The sequence below is a fragment of the Eriocheir sinensis genome, chromosome 59 (assembly GCF_024679095.1).
Source record: "Eriocheir sinensis breed Jianghai 21 chromosome 59, ASM2467909v1, whole genome shotgun sequence".
NCBI classification, from domain to species: Eukaryota; Metazoa; Arthropoda; class Malacostraca; order Decapoda; family Varunidae; genus Eriocheir; species Eriocheir sinensis.
Genome location: NC_066567.1, coordinates 7617485 through 7632484, shown reverse-complemented (window position 1 = coordinate 7632484; position 15000 = coordinate 7617485). Strand labels below are relative to the sequence as shown.

At 38.8% G+C, this 15000-nt stretch overlaps 1 protein-coding gene across 18 annotated transcripts in view; it reads left to right on the top strand.

Moving 5' to 3' along the window:
• Positions 1–6212: 6212 nt before the first annotated feature.
• Positions 6213–15000, top strand: part of LOC126985496 (transient receptor potential-gamma protein-like) — a 176805-nt gene continuing 168017 nt past the window's right edge. For all 18 annotated transcript variants that reach the window (XR_007738751.1, XM_050840479.1, XM_050840466.1 and 15 more), the window contains exon 1: positions 6213–6609. Coding sequence is in view for 17 of the 18 variants with exons in the window: in XM_050840479.1 (XP_050696436.1) it covers positions 6382–6609 (228 nt within the window). In the remaining variant the exon portion in view is untranslated. The remainder of the gene's footprint in view (positions 6610–15000) is intronic.

Here is a 15000-nt window from a genome sequence, read left to right as displayed (position 1 = left end):
TCTTCGTTTTCTTTTTTTCTTTCTTTTTTTCTTTATCATCATCATCATCATGGTATTTTTCTTCTCTTTCTTCTTGTAGTTTCTTCTTTGTGTCATTTTCTATTTTTTTTTCTTTATCAACATCGTATTTTTCTTCTTTTCATTTATTTTTTTCTTTATTTTTTCTTTATCATCATTATCATCTTTGTGTTCTCCTCTTTTTTTTAGTTTCTTTTTCGTATCAAACTCTATCTTTTTCTTTATCAACATCGTATTCTTCTTCGTCTTCTTCGTTTTCTTTTTTCTTTCTTTTTTTCTTGATCATCATTATCATCATCATCGTATTTTCTTCTTCTCCTTTCTTTAATTTCTTCTTCGTGTGTTGCTTTCCATCTATTCCTTCTTCTTGTTCTCTTGCTATTTCTTCTTTTATCTCTACTTCCATTTCTTTCTTTCTTTTCTTTCATTTTCTCGATTTCTTTGTATTCATCAGCTTCTATTACTATTATTATTTATTATTATTATTATTATTATTTTTTCCCTATTCTAAACTAACATGTCCAGGCAGCGGAAAATAAATTGCTGTGGGTTTTATCACAATCATTAATTTCCCCTGGCTAGTGAATCATAACATTTAACTATTTTTTTCCTGCTCCATTCCTATTATTATTATTATCATTATTATTACTATTATTATTATCGGGGCGTGACTTCTGAATTATTTTTTACCATCGTTTCCCCTTCAAATCGTCGTCTTTATTTTTTTCCATAGTTTTACCTTCCTTTATTACGTCCAGAATGTTTTATAATAGCATAGTACGTATAATGATTTTAATATAGCTTCCGTTTTCTGTGCTTTACGGTCCACGGTGTCTATAGTTAAATAGAGTGAAAGCAAGTCTATGCTACAACAAACTTCAAAGGGAGAATTTCGTTAATGTTGCAGGAGAAGGGTTGAAGGAAGGGAAGGGAAGGGAAGAGAAGGAGGGAGGAAACGTTTTATGACGAGAGGGAAGGAAAAGGAATGAAAGGGTAGGGAAGGGAAGGGAAAGGAAGGGAAGGAGGGAGGAAAAGTTAAATGAAGAAAGGGAAGTGAAGGGATGGGAAGGGAAGGGAAGGAGGGAGGGAAGGGATAGTTAAATGAAGAGAGGAAAGGGAAAGGAAGGAGGGAGAGAAAGTTAAATGAAGACAGGGAAGGGAAGGGATGGGAAGGGAGGGAAGGAGGGAAGGGAAAGTTAGATAAGGAGATTGAAGGGAAGGGAAGAAAGGAGAAAGGGAAGGGAAAGTTAAATTAAGAGAGTGAAGATAAGGGAAAGGATGGGAAGGGAAGGAAGGAGGAAAGGGAAAGTTATCTGACGAGAGGGAAGCGAAAGGGAAGGGAAGGGAAGGAGGGAGGGAAAGTTAAGTGAAGAGAGGAAAGGGAAGGAGGGAGGGAAAGTCAAGTGAAGAGAGGGAAAGGAAGGGAAGGGGTGAGTGAAAGTTAAATGAAGAGAAGGAAGGGAAGGGAAGGAAGGAGGGAGGGAGGGAAAGTTAAATAAAGAGAGGGAAGGGAAGGGATGGGAAAGGAAGGAGGGAAGGGAAAGTTAGATGACAGAGAGAGAGAGAGAGAGAGAGAGAGAGAGAGAGAGAGAGAGAGAGAGAGAGAAGGGAAGGGAAGGGAAGAGAAGCAAGGAAAATTTAAATGAGGAAGAAAGAGAAAAGGAAATGCAGAATATTGACAAAAACGAAAATTCTAGTATACAAAACTGGAGGATGAAAAAATAAAAAAGAGATAAACAAAAAAGGAAAAAGAAGGGAAGGGGAGTAAAAGGGAGATTAGATACAAAGGGGACGGGAAGAGAAGGGATTAAAAATGGAAGGGAAGGAAAGGGAAGCGAAGGGAGACAGGTGGAAAGATGGGAGGAGAAGAAGGAAAGGAAAAAATAAGATATATAGAAAATGAATAAAAAGGAAGGGAAGGAAAGAGAAATAAATGAAAAGATGGGAAGAGAAGGGAAAAGAAAGGGAAGAAAAGATAGAGATAGAAAAGAAGGCAAAAGGAAAGGAGTAGAAGGATAAAAATAAAAGATTGAAGGGGAAGAGGAAGGAATAGAAGACGGGTGGAAAAGAAGGAAAAAAAGGGAAAGGAAAAAGAAAGGGAAGGAAAGGTAGACGGGTGAAAAGAAAGGACGGGAAGTGAAGAGGAAATGAAGGAATAGAAAATTAGTAAAAAAAAAATAGGGAAGGGAAAAAAAGAGAAAACGAATGGAAAAATTGGAATAGAAAGGAAAAAGAAAGGGAAGGGAAGGGAAATAATTGCAAAGATGGGGAGAGAAAGGAAAAAAGAAAGGAGAGGAAAGGAAAATAATTGCAAAGAAGGGAAGAGAAAGGAAAAAAAGAAAGAGGGGAAAAGGTAAATAATAAGGAAAGAAAGATAATTTGAAAGAATGGGAATAGAAAAGGAAAAGAAAGGGAAAGGAAGGAAAATAACCGTCAAGATAGGAAGAAAAGGAAAAAAAGGAGAGGAAATGGAAATAATTGCAAAGAATGAAAGAGAAGGGAAAATAAAAAGGAAGGAAAGAGAAAAAAACTGGAAAAATAGAAAGAAAAGGAAAAAGGAAAGGAAAGGGACAGTATTAAAGATGGAAAAAGGAGGAAAAGTAAAAGGAAGGAAAGGGGATAGAAAAGAAATGGAAAGGAAAAGGAAGTAATTGGAAAGATGGGAAAAGAAGGGGAAAAATAAGGTGAAGGAAAGGGGAATAGAAAAGAAAGAAAGGAAAAGGAAATTATTAAAGATGGAAAAGGAGGGGAAAAATAAGGTGAAGGAAAGGGGATAGAAAAGAAAGGAAAGGAAAAGGAAATTATTAAAGATGGAAAAGGAGGGGAAAAATAAGGTGAAGGAAAGGCAGAGGGTCGGAAAAGAAGGGACAGGAAAGTTTGGCCCCAATGAAAAGTTTTGCTCCCAGGCGAGACTTGGCAACTCTGCAGGGAGCGTGTGAAGTTGGCTACCCGGCCTGAAAAGTGTTGCCAACTCGGGGGCGCACACACACACACACACACACACACACGGGAAGGGTAAAATGACAGACTTTTTTTTTCTGGGATAAATATTTCGTTTTCATTTATTTATTTTCGTATTTATTTGTTTGTTTATGCGTTTGTTTGTGTGTGTGTATTTGTTTTTGCCGTTGTTTGTTATTTCCCTTCCATTCCCTTCCCTAATTTTTGTTCGCTTTTCCTATCGCCACTTTTTTTTTCCTTTTTCTTCATATTTTGAACTTTTATTTCATTACTTTATCTATTTATTCTTTTGTTGGTTCTGTTGCTTTCTTCGTTTTCTTTCCATTCTAATTTTTCTTTCACATTCTTCTTTTCTTTTCCTGTTTTCTTCTTTCGTATATTCTTTCTTTCTTTCACTCCCTATCTTTCTCTTTATTCTACTTCTCCTTCACTCAAGTTAATCTTCCTTTTCTTCTTTCACATATTTTTTTTCTTCTTTTCTCTTACATTCCTTCTTTCACTCTTTTTCTAACTTTATTTTTCATTTTCTTCACAGTAATTTGCATTTCTATCTCTTTTCTTTTTCACATAATTTTTTTTCTTCTTTTCTCCTATTCTTCTTTCTCTCCTATTCCTTCTTTCTTACTCCTTCACTCTTTATCTAACTGTTTATTCTTCATTTTCTTCACACTAGTTTACATTTGCTTTCTTTTATCTTTTTTCGCATAATTTTTTTCTTGTCTCATATTCTTTTCTTTTCTTATTTTCTCTCTTTCTTTCTTTTCCTTACTTTACCCCTTCACTTCCTTACCTGGCTAATTATTCTACATTCTTCGTTCTCACTCTTTACTTCTTTATTTTCCATTTTTCTTTCATTCTTTTACTTCTTTATCTAACTATTTTATTTTATTTCCTTCACTCTTGTTTGCTCGTATTTACACTCAAAGGCAATGTCACGTTTTCCTCCAGCGAACATTTTTATCTTCCTCTTTTCATTTTTTTCGCTTATTTTTCTTTCTTTTGTTAATTTTTTATCGTCGGCGTGAAAGGCGAGAGGCGGGAAAGCATTCGAGACCGTGCCATTAAAAAAAATCTCGCCAGGTGTTAATGAGCGAGTGCAGGTGTGATAATAATAATAATAATAATAATAATAATAATAATAATAATAATAATAACAGTGACGGGAATAATAATCGTAAAAGTCATTCTGGTTACAACTTTTACCCTGTTTATTTATCTTTATTTATCTTTATTTATTTATTTATTATTTTTATTTCTCGGGGTCAGGGCAGGTAAGGGGAAGATTTACCTGTGTCGGCGTCCCCTCATTAAGGCCGCAGCTCACCTGTCCACCTTAACAGCGAGGATAAGGAGAGGGAGCCAGCGCGTGGGAGGGCTGAAAATAGCGGTGGTAGTAGTAGTAGTAGTAGTAGTAGTAGTAGTAGTAGTAGTAGTAGTAGTAGTAGTGGTAGTAGTAGTAGTAGTAGTAGTAGTGGTAGTAGTAGTAGTAGTAGTAGTAGTAGTAGAAGGACGAGGAGGAGTAGAAATAAGTGGAGGAGGAGGACGAGGAAGAAGAGAAACAGAAAAAAAAATATGGAGGACGAGAAATAATAGTTGGATATGGAAGAGGACAAGTAATAAAAAAAATACGAGAACGAGGAAAACAAGAATATAAGAAAAAAATAAATGAAAAGAAAAGGAAGAATGTGAAAGAAAAAAACAGAGGGAAAGAAAACGAAAAAAAACAAGAACCAACAAAAGAATAAATAAACAAAATAATGAAATAAAAGTTAAATATATGAAGAAAAAAAAAAAAGGTCGTGATCGGAAAAGCAAACAAAACAAGGAAAACAAGTAGAAAAGAAAACGGTACAAGGAGGAAAAAAAGAGTAGAAAATAAACAGGAAAATGGAAATAAATGCAAAGAATGAAAAAGAAAGGAAAGGGAAAATAACTGGAAAAATAGGAAGAAAAATGAAAAAGGAAAGGGAAATTATTAAAGATGGAAAAAGAAGGGAAATTAAAGAGGAAAAAGAAGAACTGGAGGAAGAAGAGAAACGTAACAATAGTATTAGTGTTTATAAATATTTACGCTAACAACATTCACCTTAAAACAAAGAAGGAGAAGTAGCGGAAAGAAGAGGAGTATTAGTAGAAGGAGCAGAGGGAAAATGAGTAGAAAGAACAGTAGGAGGAGGAGGAGGAGGAGGAGCAGAAGTAGCAGAAAGAAGAGGAGTATTAATAAAAGGAGCAGAAGGAATTTAAGTAGAAAGAACAGGAGGAGAAGGAGGAGCAGAAGTAGCAGAAAGAAGATGAGCATTAGTAGAAAAAGGAGAAGGAAAATGAGTAGAAAGAACAGGAGGGGGAGGAGGATGTGGAGGGGTGGAAAAAAGAGGAGTATCAGTAGAAGAAGTAGAAGGAAAATGATTTGAAAGAACAGGAAGAGGAGGAGGAGGAGGAGGAGGAGGAGGGGTGGAAAAAAGAGGAGTATTAGTAGAAGAAGCAGAAGGAAAATGATTTGAAAGAACAGGAGGAGGAGGAGGAGGAGGGGTGGAAAAAAGAGGAGTATTAGTAGAAGAAGCAGAAGGAAAATGATTTGAAAGAACAGGAGGAGGAGGAGGAGGAGGGGTGGAAAAAAGAGGAGTATCAGTAGAAGAAGTAGAAGGAAAATGATTTGAAAGAACAGGAGGAGGAGGAGGAGGAGGGGTGGAAAAAAGAGGAGTATTAGTAGAAGAAACAGAAGGAAAATGATTTGAAAGAACAGGAGGAGGAGGAGAAGTAGCAGAAATAGTATGTTTTGTAGAGGAAAGGAGGCAATTCAACCTTAATCAACCTTAAAATTAACTATAAAATCACCCCTTTCTCAATCACCCTTCCTCTCACCTGACCTCACCTAAACCAATGTTGCCAGACTGTCGTACTCTGCCTCTTATATTCGCCTCTTTCTAACTGAACACCGTCGCACCCATAAAAATAACGATACCCATTTTTATTTATTGCTAAAAATGTTAATTAAAGTTTTTTTTTTTTTTTTTATAGTCGTTATGCGTTAGAAATAGGAAAATCCAGTGTTGTGAGTACGATAACTTGGGATCCCTGACCTAACCTCTCTCTCTCTCTCTCTCTCTCTCTCTCTCTCTCTCTCAGGACGATGATGGGTGTGGTGTGTTAATTATAGAGTTTCTTTTATAATGAGTGTTGTGAGTACGATAACGTGGGATTTCAGACCTAACCTCTCTCTCTCTCCCCCCCAGGACGATGATGGGTGTGGTGACCCGCTCCCAGCACCCCCGGGGGACGCTCCACCACTGAAGGACCGTGGCGACAACACCCTCACCCACACCCACGCCCACGCCCACCCACAACACGCCTCCCACACTACTACCACTCCGCCCACTCCGCCCTCTCCGCCCACAGCAAGCCATGGATGAGGGGGACGAGGAGACGGGGATAGACTCTCGCCCCGTCAGCATGGGGGGCGAGGTACCCGGGGGGGATGTGGAGGCGGGGCGGGTTGGGGGCGGAGGAGGGGGAGGAGGGGGGGGCGGGGGGCAGCTCCTCCTAGCCGCCCCCCAGCCCCCGTCCATCCGCTCCTCTCTCCTCGCCACGGCCGCCGATGCTAACAAGGACACCAAGAACAAGAACATAAAGGTACGTGATCCTCCGTTTGTTGGGTTCGTGTTTGAGTGTCCGTGATTTTTTGGGGTGTTTTTTTGTGTGTGTCCGGGCTTTGTTTTGATTCTGAAAGGATTCTTCAAGGGTTCTAAGGCGTATAATGTGGTTCTAAGTCTACGAAATGGGTATAAAAGGCTTCGTTAATCGATTCCAAAAGGTTATAATGCCATAATGGGTTCTAAAAGGGATTCCAAGGCTCTTAATGAAGGTTCTAAGGCCATAATGGGTTCTGAAAAGCTAATAAAGAACTCTACAAGGGATTCCAAGGCTTTTAATAAAGATTTAAGGCTTCTGAAGGGATATAAAGGGGTTCAGAGAGGGGTTCCAATGTTTTAAAATGGTACTAAAAGGCTGCTATAGGGTTCTGAAAGGCTCTAGTTAGTAAAAATGACAAAAACAAGAACAAGAAGAAGGTAAGGAGATGATTATAAGTGTTTTACCTGTTTCATTTTTTGCTGTGTTTTCTATAGATCCATTTCTCATGTGTGTCCTGCAACTTCGAATAGATATATGTAGTAGTAGTAGTAGTAGTAGTAGTAGTAATAGTAGTAGTAGTAGTAGTAGTAGAAAGGGAAAATGGACAAAAAGGGAAAGGTAGGAAGGGACAGGAAAGAAAACTGAAAGTAACAGGAAAGGAAAATTATAGTACAGAGGGAGAGGAAAGGGAGGAGAGAGGATTGAAGTAGAGGTAGTAGAAGTAGTAGAAAGGGAAAGTTAACTGAAAGGGAAAGGTAGGAAGGGAGAGGAAAGAGAACTGGAAGGGCTAGGAGAGAAAAATTATCGTAAAGAGGGAGAGGAAAGGGAGGAGAGAGGATGAAGGAAGGGAGAGGAAAGGTGAGGGAAAGGGAAAGAAGAGAAGGAGAGAAAATGGATTACGAAAGGACATAAGCGGTGAGGGAAAGGGGAAGGAAGGAGGAAGAAAGGAAAGAAGGAAGGGAGGGAAAGGGGATTACAGAGGGTGCAGAAGTGAGGAAAAGAGTAAAGGAGGAGGATGAAAAGAAGAAAGAGAGGACAAGGAAGAAGTAGTAGTAGTAGTAGTAGTAGTAGTAGTAGTAGTAGTAGTAGTAGAGTTAATTGATGTAAAAATATTCGTACCATAATCTTTTTTTTTCTGCCTGCCATCGTTTGTTCACCTTTAAGAGAATACTCATGATAAGTCTGTTTTTTTATGCTTTTAACTCCGTGTGTGTGTGTGTGTGTGTGTGTGTGTGTGTGTGTGTGTGTGTGTGTGTGTGTGTGTGTGTGTGCGTGTGTTCTATTTGCATCGTTCTAGGAATTGTCGGAGGAGAAAAATCATTAATATTAAAAAGACAAATATATTCACTTACTTCCCTCCTTCCCTCCCTTTCCTCCGTCTCCTTCCCTCCCTCCCTTCTTCTTTCTCTCCCTCCCTCCCTCCATTCTTATTCCCCTTATCTTCTCTTCCCTCCTTTCCTTCCTCTCCTTCCTTCCCTTCTTCCCTTCCTCCTTCCCCCCTCCCTTCTCTCCTTTCCTCTTTCCCTTCCCTCCATTCCTCTCTTCCTCCTCCCCTCCTCCCATTCCTCCCTTCTTTTCTCTCCTACCATCCCTTCTCTCCCTCTTTCTTTCCCTTCCTCCTTCTTTCCCTTCCCTCCCTCCCTCTCTCCCTCCCTCCCGCAATTTTCCTTCCCTTCCTCCATTACAAAGGTCAACTCCTGAACCCTGACATCTCCCGCCTCCTCCTCCTCCTCCTCCTCCTCCTCTTTCTCCTCCAACTCTTTCCTCTTCCCCACTTCAGTCAAATTTTTAAAGATAAGAGAGAAGAAAATTACATAGAACCAGAGAGAGAGAGAGAGAGAGAGAGAGAGAGAGCATTAACATTATCGTAAAGAGCTTTTGGTTGACACATTTCCTTGAGATCAATGTGAAAAAATGTAGGAGGAGGAGGAGGAAAAGAAGAAGAAGAAGAAGAAGAAGAAATAAAAAATAAAGAAAAAAAATAAAAATAAAAATAAAAATAAAAAGAAGAAAAGGAGGAGGAGGAGAAGAAGAAAAAAGATCAAAAATAAAGAAAAAGAAGAAGAAAAGAAGAAGAAAAAGAACGAGGAGGAGGAGGAGGAGGAGGAAGTTTAGAATGAAAATGAAACTAACAATGAAAATGAACGGGTGAAAATGAAAAAAAAATAATAATAATAACATGAAGCTCGACACTTTCAATTACAGTCCCCGGATGAGTTTGCATTACTGAACACACTTGTTATGTAGATGGCACACACACACACACACACACACACACACACACACACACACACACACACACACACACACACCTTACCTTCTATTCTTTTTTTTCCTATCTACCTCTTTATCTACCTATCTGTATTTACCTATCTGTATCTATCTATTTACTCATCTACCTATCTGTCTATCTATCTATTTATCTATCTATCTATCTATGTATCTGTCTATTTATCTACCTATTTATCTACTTGCCAACCTATTTACTTACCTGCCTTCATACATATATTTTCTCAGGTGTGTTTAGGTAATTAGGATGAAGAGGTAAAGAAAGGGAAAGTGGAGAAAGGCAGGAAAACGTATACGAATTTCCCTCTCTTTCTCTCTTTCTCTCTTTTTCCCTTTTCATTTCTTTCTTTCCTCGCTTTTCTTTTCTCTCCCCTTCCTTCCTTCCTTCTTTCCTTTATTTATTTCCTCTTCCTTCCTTTCTTTCTTTCCCTTTTCATTTCTTTCGTTCTCTCTTTTTTCTCTTATTCTTTTATTATTACATTCATATTTCTCCCTTTCTTTCTTTTCCCTTCCTTTCTCTCTTTCTTTATTTCTTCCCCCTTCCTTCCCCTCTCGTTCTTTTCCCTTCCATTTCTTTCCTTCCCACTTTCCTTATTTCCTTATTTTTTCTTATTTCATTCATATTTTCCCCTGTCTTTCTTTCCCCTTCCTTTCCTTATTTCCCCTTTCTATAATTCCCCTTCCATCCTTTCTTTTCATTCCCCTTCCTTCCTTTCTTTCGTTCTTTCCCCTTTCATTTCCTTCTCTTTTCTTTCGTTCTCACTTTCTTTATTACTTTTTTCTCTTATTCTCACATTCATATTTCTCTCCTCCCTTTTTTTTCTACCCCTTTTCTTTCTTTCTTTACTTCCCCTTCCTTCCATCCTTCCTTTTCTTCCTTTTTTCTCTTATTCTCACATTCGTATTCCTCCCCTTTACCTTTCCCCTCCGGCCCTCAGGTACATGCACAGGTGAGCTGTTTTACATACCTGCGGGCTAATTACACACCTGCCTCCTCCTGCCCCGGGGACGTGTGGACGCGAGAGGGTGCAGAGGTGAGGGAAGGAAGGGAGGAGGAAGGAAAGGAGGAAGAGGAAATGGATTAGGAAGGGTCATAAGCGGTGAGGGAAAGAGGAATTGAAGAGGGGAAGAGGGAGGAGGAGGTGAGATAAAGAGGAAGGAAGAGGAAAGGAAGGAAAGACTAAGAAGAAGAAGGAAAAAACGAAGAAAGGACAGGAAAGATGAGAGAAATAGGACGTAGAGGAGAAAGAAAGGAGGGAAAGAAAACTATGAATTGTCAGAAGAGATGAGGGAATGGGGAGAAAGGTGGAAGGAAGAAAGGGAGAAGGGGAAATAGATTAGAAAGGGTATAAGAGGTAAGGGGAAGGGGAAAGCAGGAGGAAGAAAGGAAGGGAGAAGGGGAAATAGATTATGAAGGATTATAAGAGGTAAGGGGAAGGGGAAAGCAGGAGGAAGAAAGGAATGCAGGAAGGGAGGAAGGGGAAATAGATTAGGAAGGGTAAGGGATTATAAGAGGTAAGGGAAAGGGGAAGGAAGGAGGAAGAAAGAAAGGAAGGAAGGAAGGAAGGAAGGGAGGAAAAGGGGATTAGAGAGGGTGCAGATGAAAGAAAGGGAGAAGGGACAAGTAAGAAACAGGAAAAGGGAGTAAGAGGAAAAGAAGAAGGGATGAAGGATAATAAAGGTAAAGAAATGGGAAACAGAGGAAGGAAGGAGAATGGAGGATTAGAAAGAGGCAGAGAAGGTAAGATAAAGTAGGAAAGGAAGGGAAATAAAGGAAAGGAAAGGGGACAGGGAAAGGACTGGAAGGAAAGATTATGATGAAGAGGAGAAAGAAGGGGAATAAAGAGATGGCAAACAGAGGAAGGAAGGAGAATGGAGGATTAGAAAGAGGCAGAGAAGGTAAGATAAAGTAGGAGAGGAAGGGGAATGAAGGAAAGGGAAGGGGACAGGGAAAGGACTGGGAGGAAAGATTAAGATGAAGAGGAAGAAGGAAGAGAATTAAGAGAGAGAAGGAAGGGAGTAAAAAGGGAGAAAGAAAGGAAGAAAGAGAATTAAAATGAAGTGAACACATGAATAGAGAAGTGAGAGGGAAAAGAAAAAGAGATGAAAAGAAAAATGTTGGTAAAAAATGAAATGGAAAAAGATGGAAAAAAGTTATATAAAAAAAATGAATATATCAAAAAGGTAGAAAACAACAACAAAAAAGAATATAGAAAGGAGTAAATGACGAGAGAGAGAGAGAGACGAAGGTGATGTTGCATACCTCAGTGAAGATTGCTAATGGGAGATAATGCGCTTACCCCCCCTACCCCCCCTTCTCTCTCTCTCTCTCTCTCACACCATTTTCAACACATGCTCGCAACTCAAGACTCAGCAGAACATTTTCCTAATGCCAAAGAGGAGGAGGAGGAGGAGGAAGAGAAGGAGGAGGAGGAGGAGGAGGAGGAGGAGGAGGAGGAGGAAGAGACATAAACGGAGGATGAAAATGGTAGGGAGAGGTAATCAAGGTGGAGGAAGAGGAGGAGGAGGAGGAAGAGAGGGAAGAAAAGGAGGAGGAGGAGGAGGAGATGGAGGCAACATTAAACGAAGGTTGTAAAAAGGAGAGAAAAAAACAAACAAACAAGAATAAATGATAATGAGAGAGAGAGAGAGAGTTTACGTCCAGGTAGCCAAGAGGTGAGTAATCCCTTCACCTGTCACATGGGCTAATGAGACGCGCTCAGGTGAGAAGATAAGACCCGGGTGACATTAATTTACCTGTGTGTGTGTGTGTGTGTGTGTGTGTGTGTGTGTGTGTGTGTGTGTGGTCTTATTATTACGAACACCTTTCTTTATTTATCTTTTTTTTTTTACTTCAATATTTTTTTCTTTTTTTCTTTTTTTTTTACAAACTTGTCTATTTTACATTCATATTTTTCTTTATTTCTTTTTTTAATTATATTTTTCTTGATATTTTCTTTTTTTTCTTACTATTTACATTCATCTTTTACCTCTTTCTTTTTTTACTCATTTTTCTTTATATCTTTTTTTACTCATAATTTTTATTTATTTCTTTTTTATTTGTATTTTTTCATCTTTTCTTTTTTTTCTTACTAAGTTGTTTTTTTACAGTTCTCCCATTTTTCTACTAACTTGGCTTTTTTACATTTATATTTTTCTTTATTTTCTCCTATTTTCTTACTAACTTCTCCTTTTTATTTATTTTTATTTATTTATTCCCTTTCTCTCTCTCACTCTCTCCCTCTCTTCTCTTATCTCTAAACCCTTCATTCGTGTTTTTTTTATCTCTTTTAATCATTTTCTTTCTCTAATTAAATGTTCTTCTTCTTCTACGTTGTTCTTCTTTTCTTTGTCATCTTTCAATCAGTTCATTTTTTCTTCTCTTTCTTTATGATTTCACGTAATTGCTTTTCGTATCAATTTGCCGTGAACATCAAATTAATAACGAATCACTTCTTGTCCCTCTAATTACTTATATGTTAATTGATGTTTTGTATTCCTTTAAAATCTCTTCACATGTTGTTTACTAATGATATGTTGTTAATCAGTTGGCTTTCTATCTCCTTGTCTTTGGTAATTTCTCTCTATCAAAGTCTATTGGCCCTTTTGTCTATCTATCTGTCTCTTAGGTTATATATTTTATCTATCCAAGTCTGTCGGTCTATTTGTCTATCTCCTTGTCTTTGGTAATTTCTCTCTATCAAAGTCTATTGGCCCTTTTGTCTATCTATCTGTCTCTTAGGTTATATATTTTATCTATCCAAGTCTGTCGGTCTATTTGTCTATCTCCTAGTCTTCGGTCATTTCTCTCTATCGAAGTCTATTGGCCCTTCTGTCTGTCTATCTGTCTCTTAGGTTATGTCTTTTATCTATCCAAGTCTGTCGGTCTATTTGTCTATCTCCTTGTCTTTGGTAATTTCTCTTTATCGAAGTCTATTGGCCCTTCTGTCTGTCTATCTGTCTCTTAGGTTATATATTTTATCTATCCAAGTCTGTCGGTCTGTTTGTCTATCTCCTTGTCTTCGGTCATTTCTCTCTATCGAAGTCTATTGGCCCTTCTGTCTATCTATCTGTCTCTTAGGTTATGTCTTTAATCTATCCAAGTCTAATCGTTTTTTTTTTCTGTCTATCTCTGACTCGGGAACAGAGATTAGCGGGCTTTTTTTTTATTTCTTCACTCTTTTTGTTGCCCTTGAGCTGTCTCCTTTGTTGTAAAAAAAATATATATATCTGTTTCATCTGTCTGTCTTTTTTTTTTGTTTTTGTTTTTTACTCATTCCTTCCCTCCTTTCCTCCTCCTCTCCATACTAATTTTTCCCTCCATACTTCCCTCCCTTCCTTCCGTCCTTTCATCTCTCCCTCCCTCCCTTCCTCCCTCCTTTCCTCCTCTTCTCCACACTTCTCTCCCAGCATCCCTTTCTTCTCTCATACCACAATACCTCCCTCATTTTCCCCTCCATACTTCCCTCCCTCCCTTCCTTCCTTCCTTCCTTCCTTCCTTCTCTCCCTCCCTCCCTCCCTCCCTCCTTTCCCTCCTTCCCCCTTATTTTTTTCTATTATTATCTGTTCTTTTATTGACCTATCGTTTCTCTCTCTCTCTCTCTCTCTCTCTCTCTCTCTCTCTCTCTCTCTCTCTCTCTCTCTCTCTCTCTCTCTCTCTCTCTCTCTCTCTCTCTCTCTCTCTCTCTCTCTCTCTCTCTATCTATCTCACCATCTTTGTCTGTCTGTATATTCGCCTCTGTGTGTCTGTCTTTGTAGCTATCGCTCTGTATCTGTCTATCTGTCTGTGTCTGTTCCTGTCTTTTCATTTTCTCTTCTTGTTCATGATCTCTCAATTATTACCCTCCTCTCTGTCTCTATGTTTCTTATCGGCAACTAATTCTCTGTCTATCTATCTCAATACATCTCCTGTCTATGTCTGTTTCTCTTTTTTTCTCTTCCTGTTTATTGATTTTTTTTTAACCCTTCTTTGTGTCTATATTTCTTATCATCATCTTATTCTCTTTATCTATCTCTTAATTCATCTTTCTCTATGTCTGTTTCTCTTTTTTTTTCTCTTCCTGTTTATTCATCTTTCTTTTATTACTCTCCTTAGTGTCTATCTTTTTATCATCAACTAATTCTCTCTTTCTCTCGATTAATATATCTCCTTTTGTCTATGTCTGTTCCTCTTTTTCTCTCTTCCTGTATACTGATCTCTTTTTTTTACCCTTCTTTGTGTCTCTATCTTTTTATCATCAACTAATTATCTCTTTCTATCGATTAATATATCTCCTTTTGTCTATGTCTGTTCCTCTTTTTCTCTCTTCCTGTTTACTGATCTCTCTTTTTTTTTACCCTTCTTTGTGTCTCTATCTTTTTATCATTATCTTATTCTCTTTATCTATCGCTCAATTCATCTTTCTATCTATGTCTTTTTCTGTCTTTTTTCTCTTCTTCCTGTTTATCGATCTGTCTCTTTTATCACCGTCTTCTTTGCATACGCTTCGCTCATGCCTCACAAACAGACGCAAGACCTTCTTTTTTTTTCTTTCTTTTTTTCTTTTTTTCATATTTGTTTCCCATTCGCCGCCTCGCCATGTCTGCTCGTGTGCGTTTTTATGTGTGTGCGTGAGGTGTGCGTGAGGTGTGCGTGAGGTGTGCGTGAGGTGTGTGTGTGTGTGTGTGCGGTTTTAATGGGTACCTGTTGTGGGAAGGTGGGCAGGTGTGTACGTGTGTGTGTGTGTGTACGTGTGTGTGTGTGTGTGTGTGTGTGTGTGTGTGTGTGTGTAAGTGATGATAGCAATAATAGGGGTGTTTGTGTGCGTATGGGGGAGAGAGAGAGAGAGAGAGAGAGAGAGAGAGAGAGAGAGAGAGAGAGAGAGAGAGAGAGAGAGAGAGAGAGTCCAGTAAAGGATTGCCCAGATAAAAGGAATCATATAGATCTATCCTCCTCCTTTCCCTCCTTTCCTTCTCTCCCTGCCTCCCTCCCTCCCTCCTTCTCTCCTTTCCTCCTCCTCTCCATACTTCTCTCCCAGCATCCCTTTCTTCTCTCATCTCACAATACCTCCTTCATTTGTCCTCCATACTTCCCTCCCTCCCTTCCTTCCTTCTCTCCCTCCC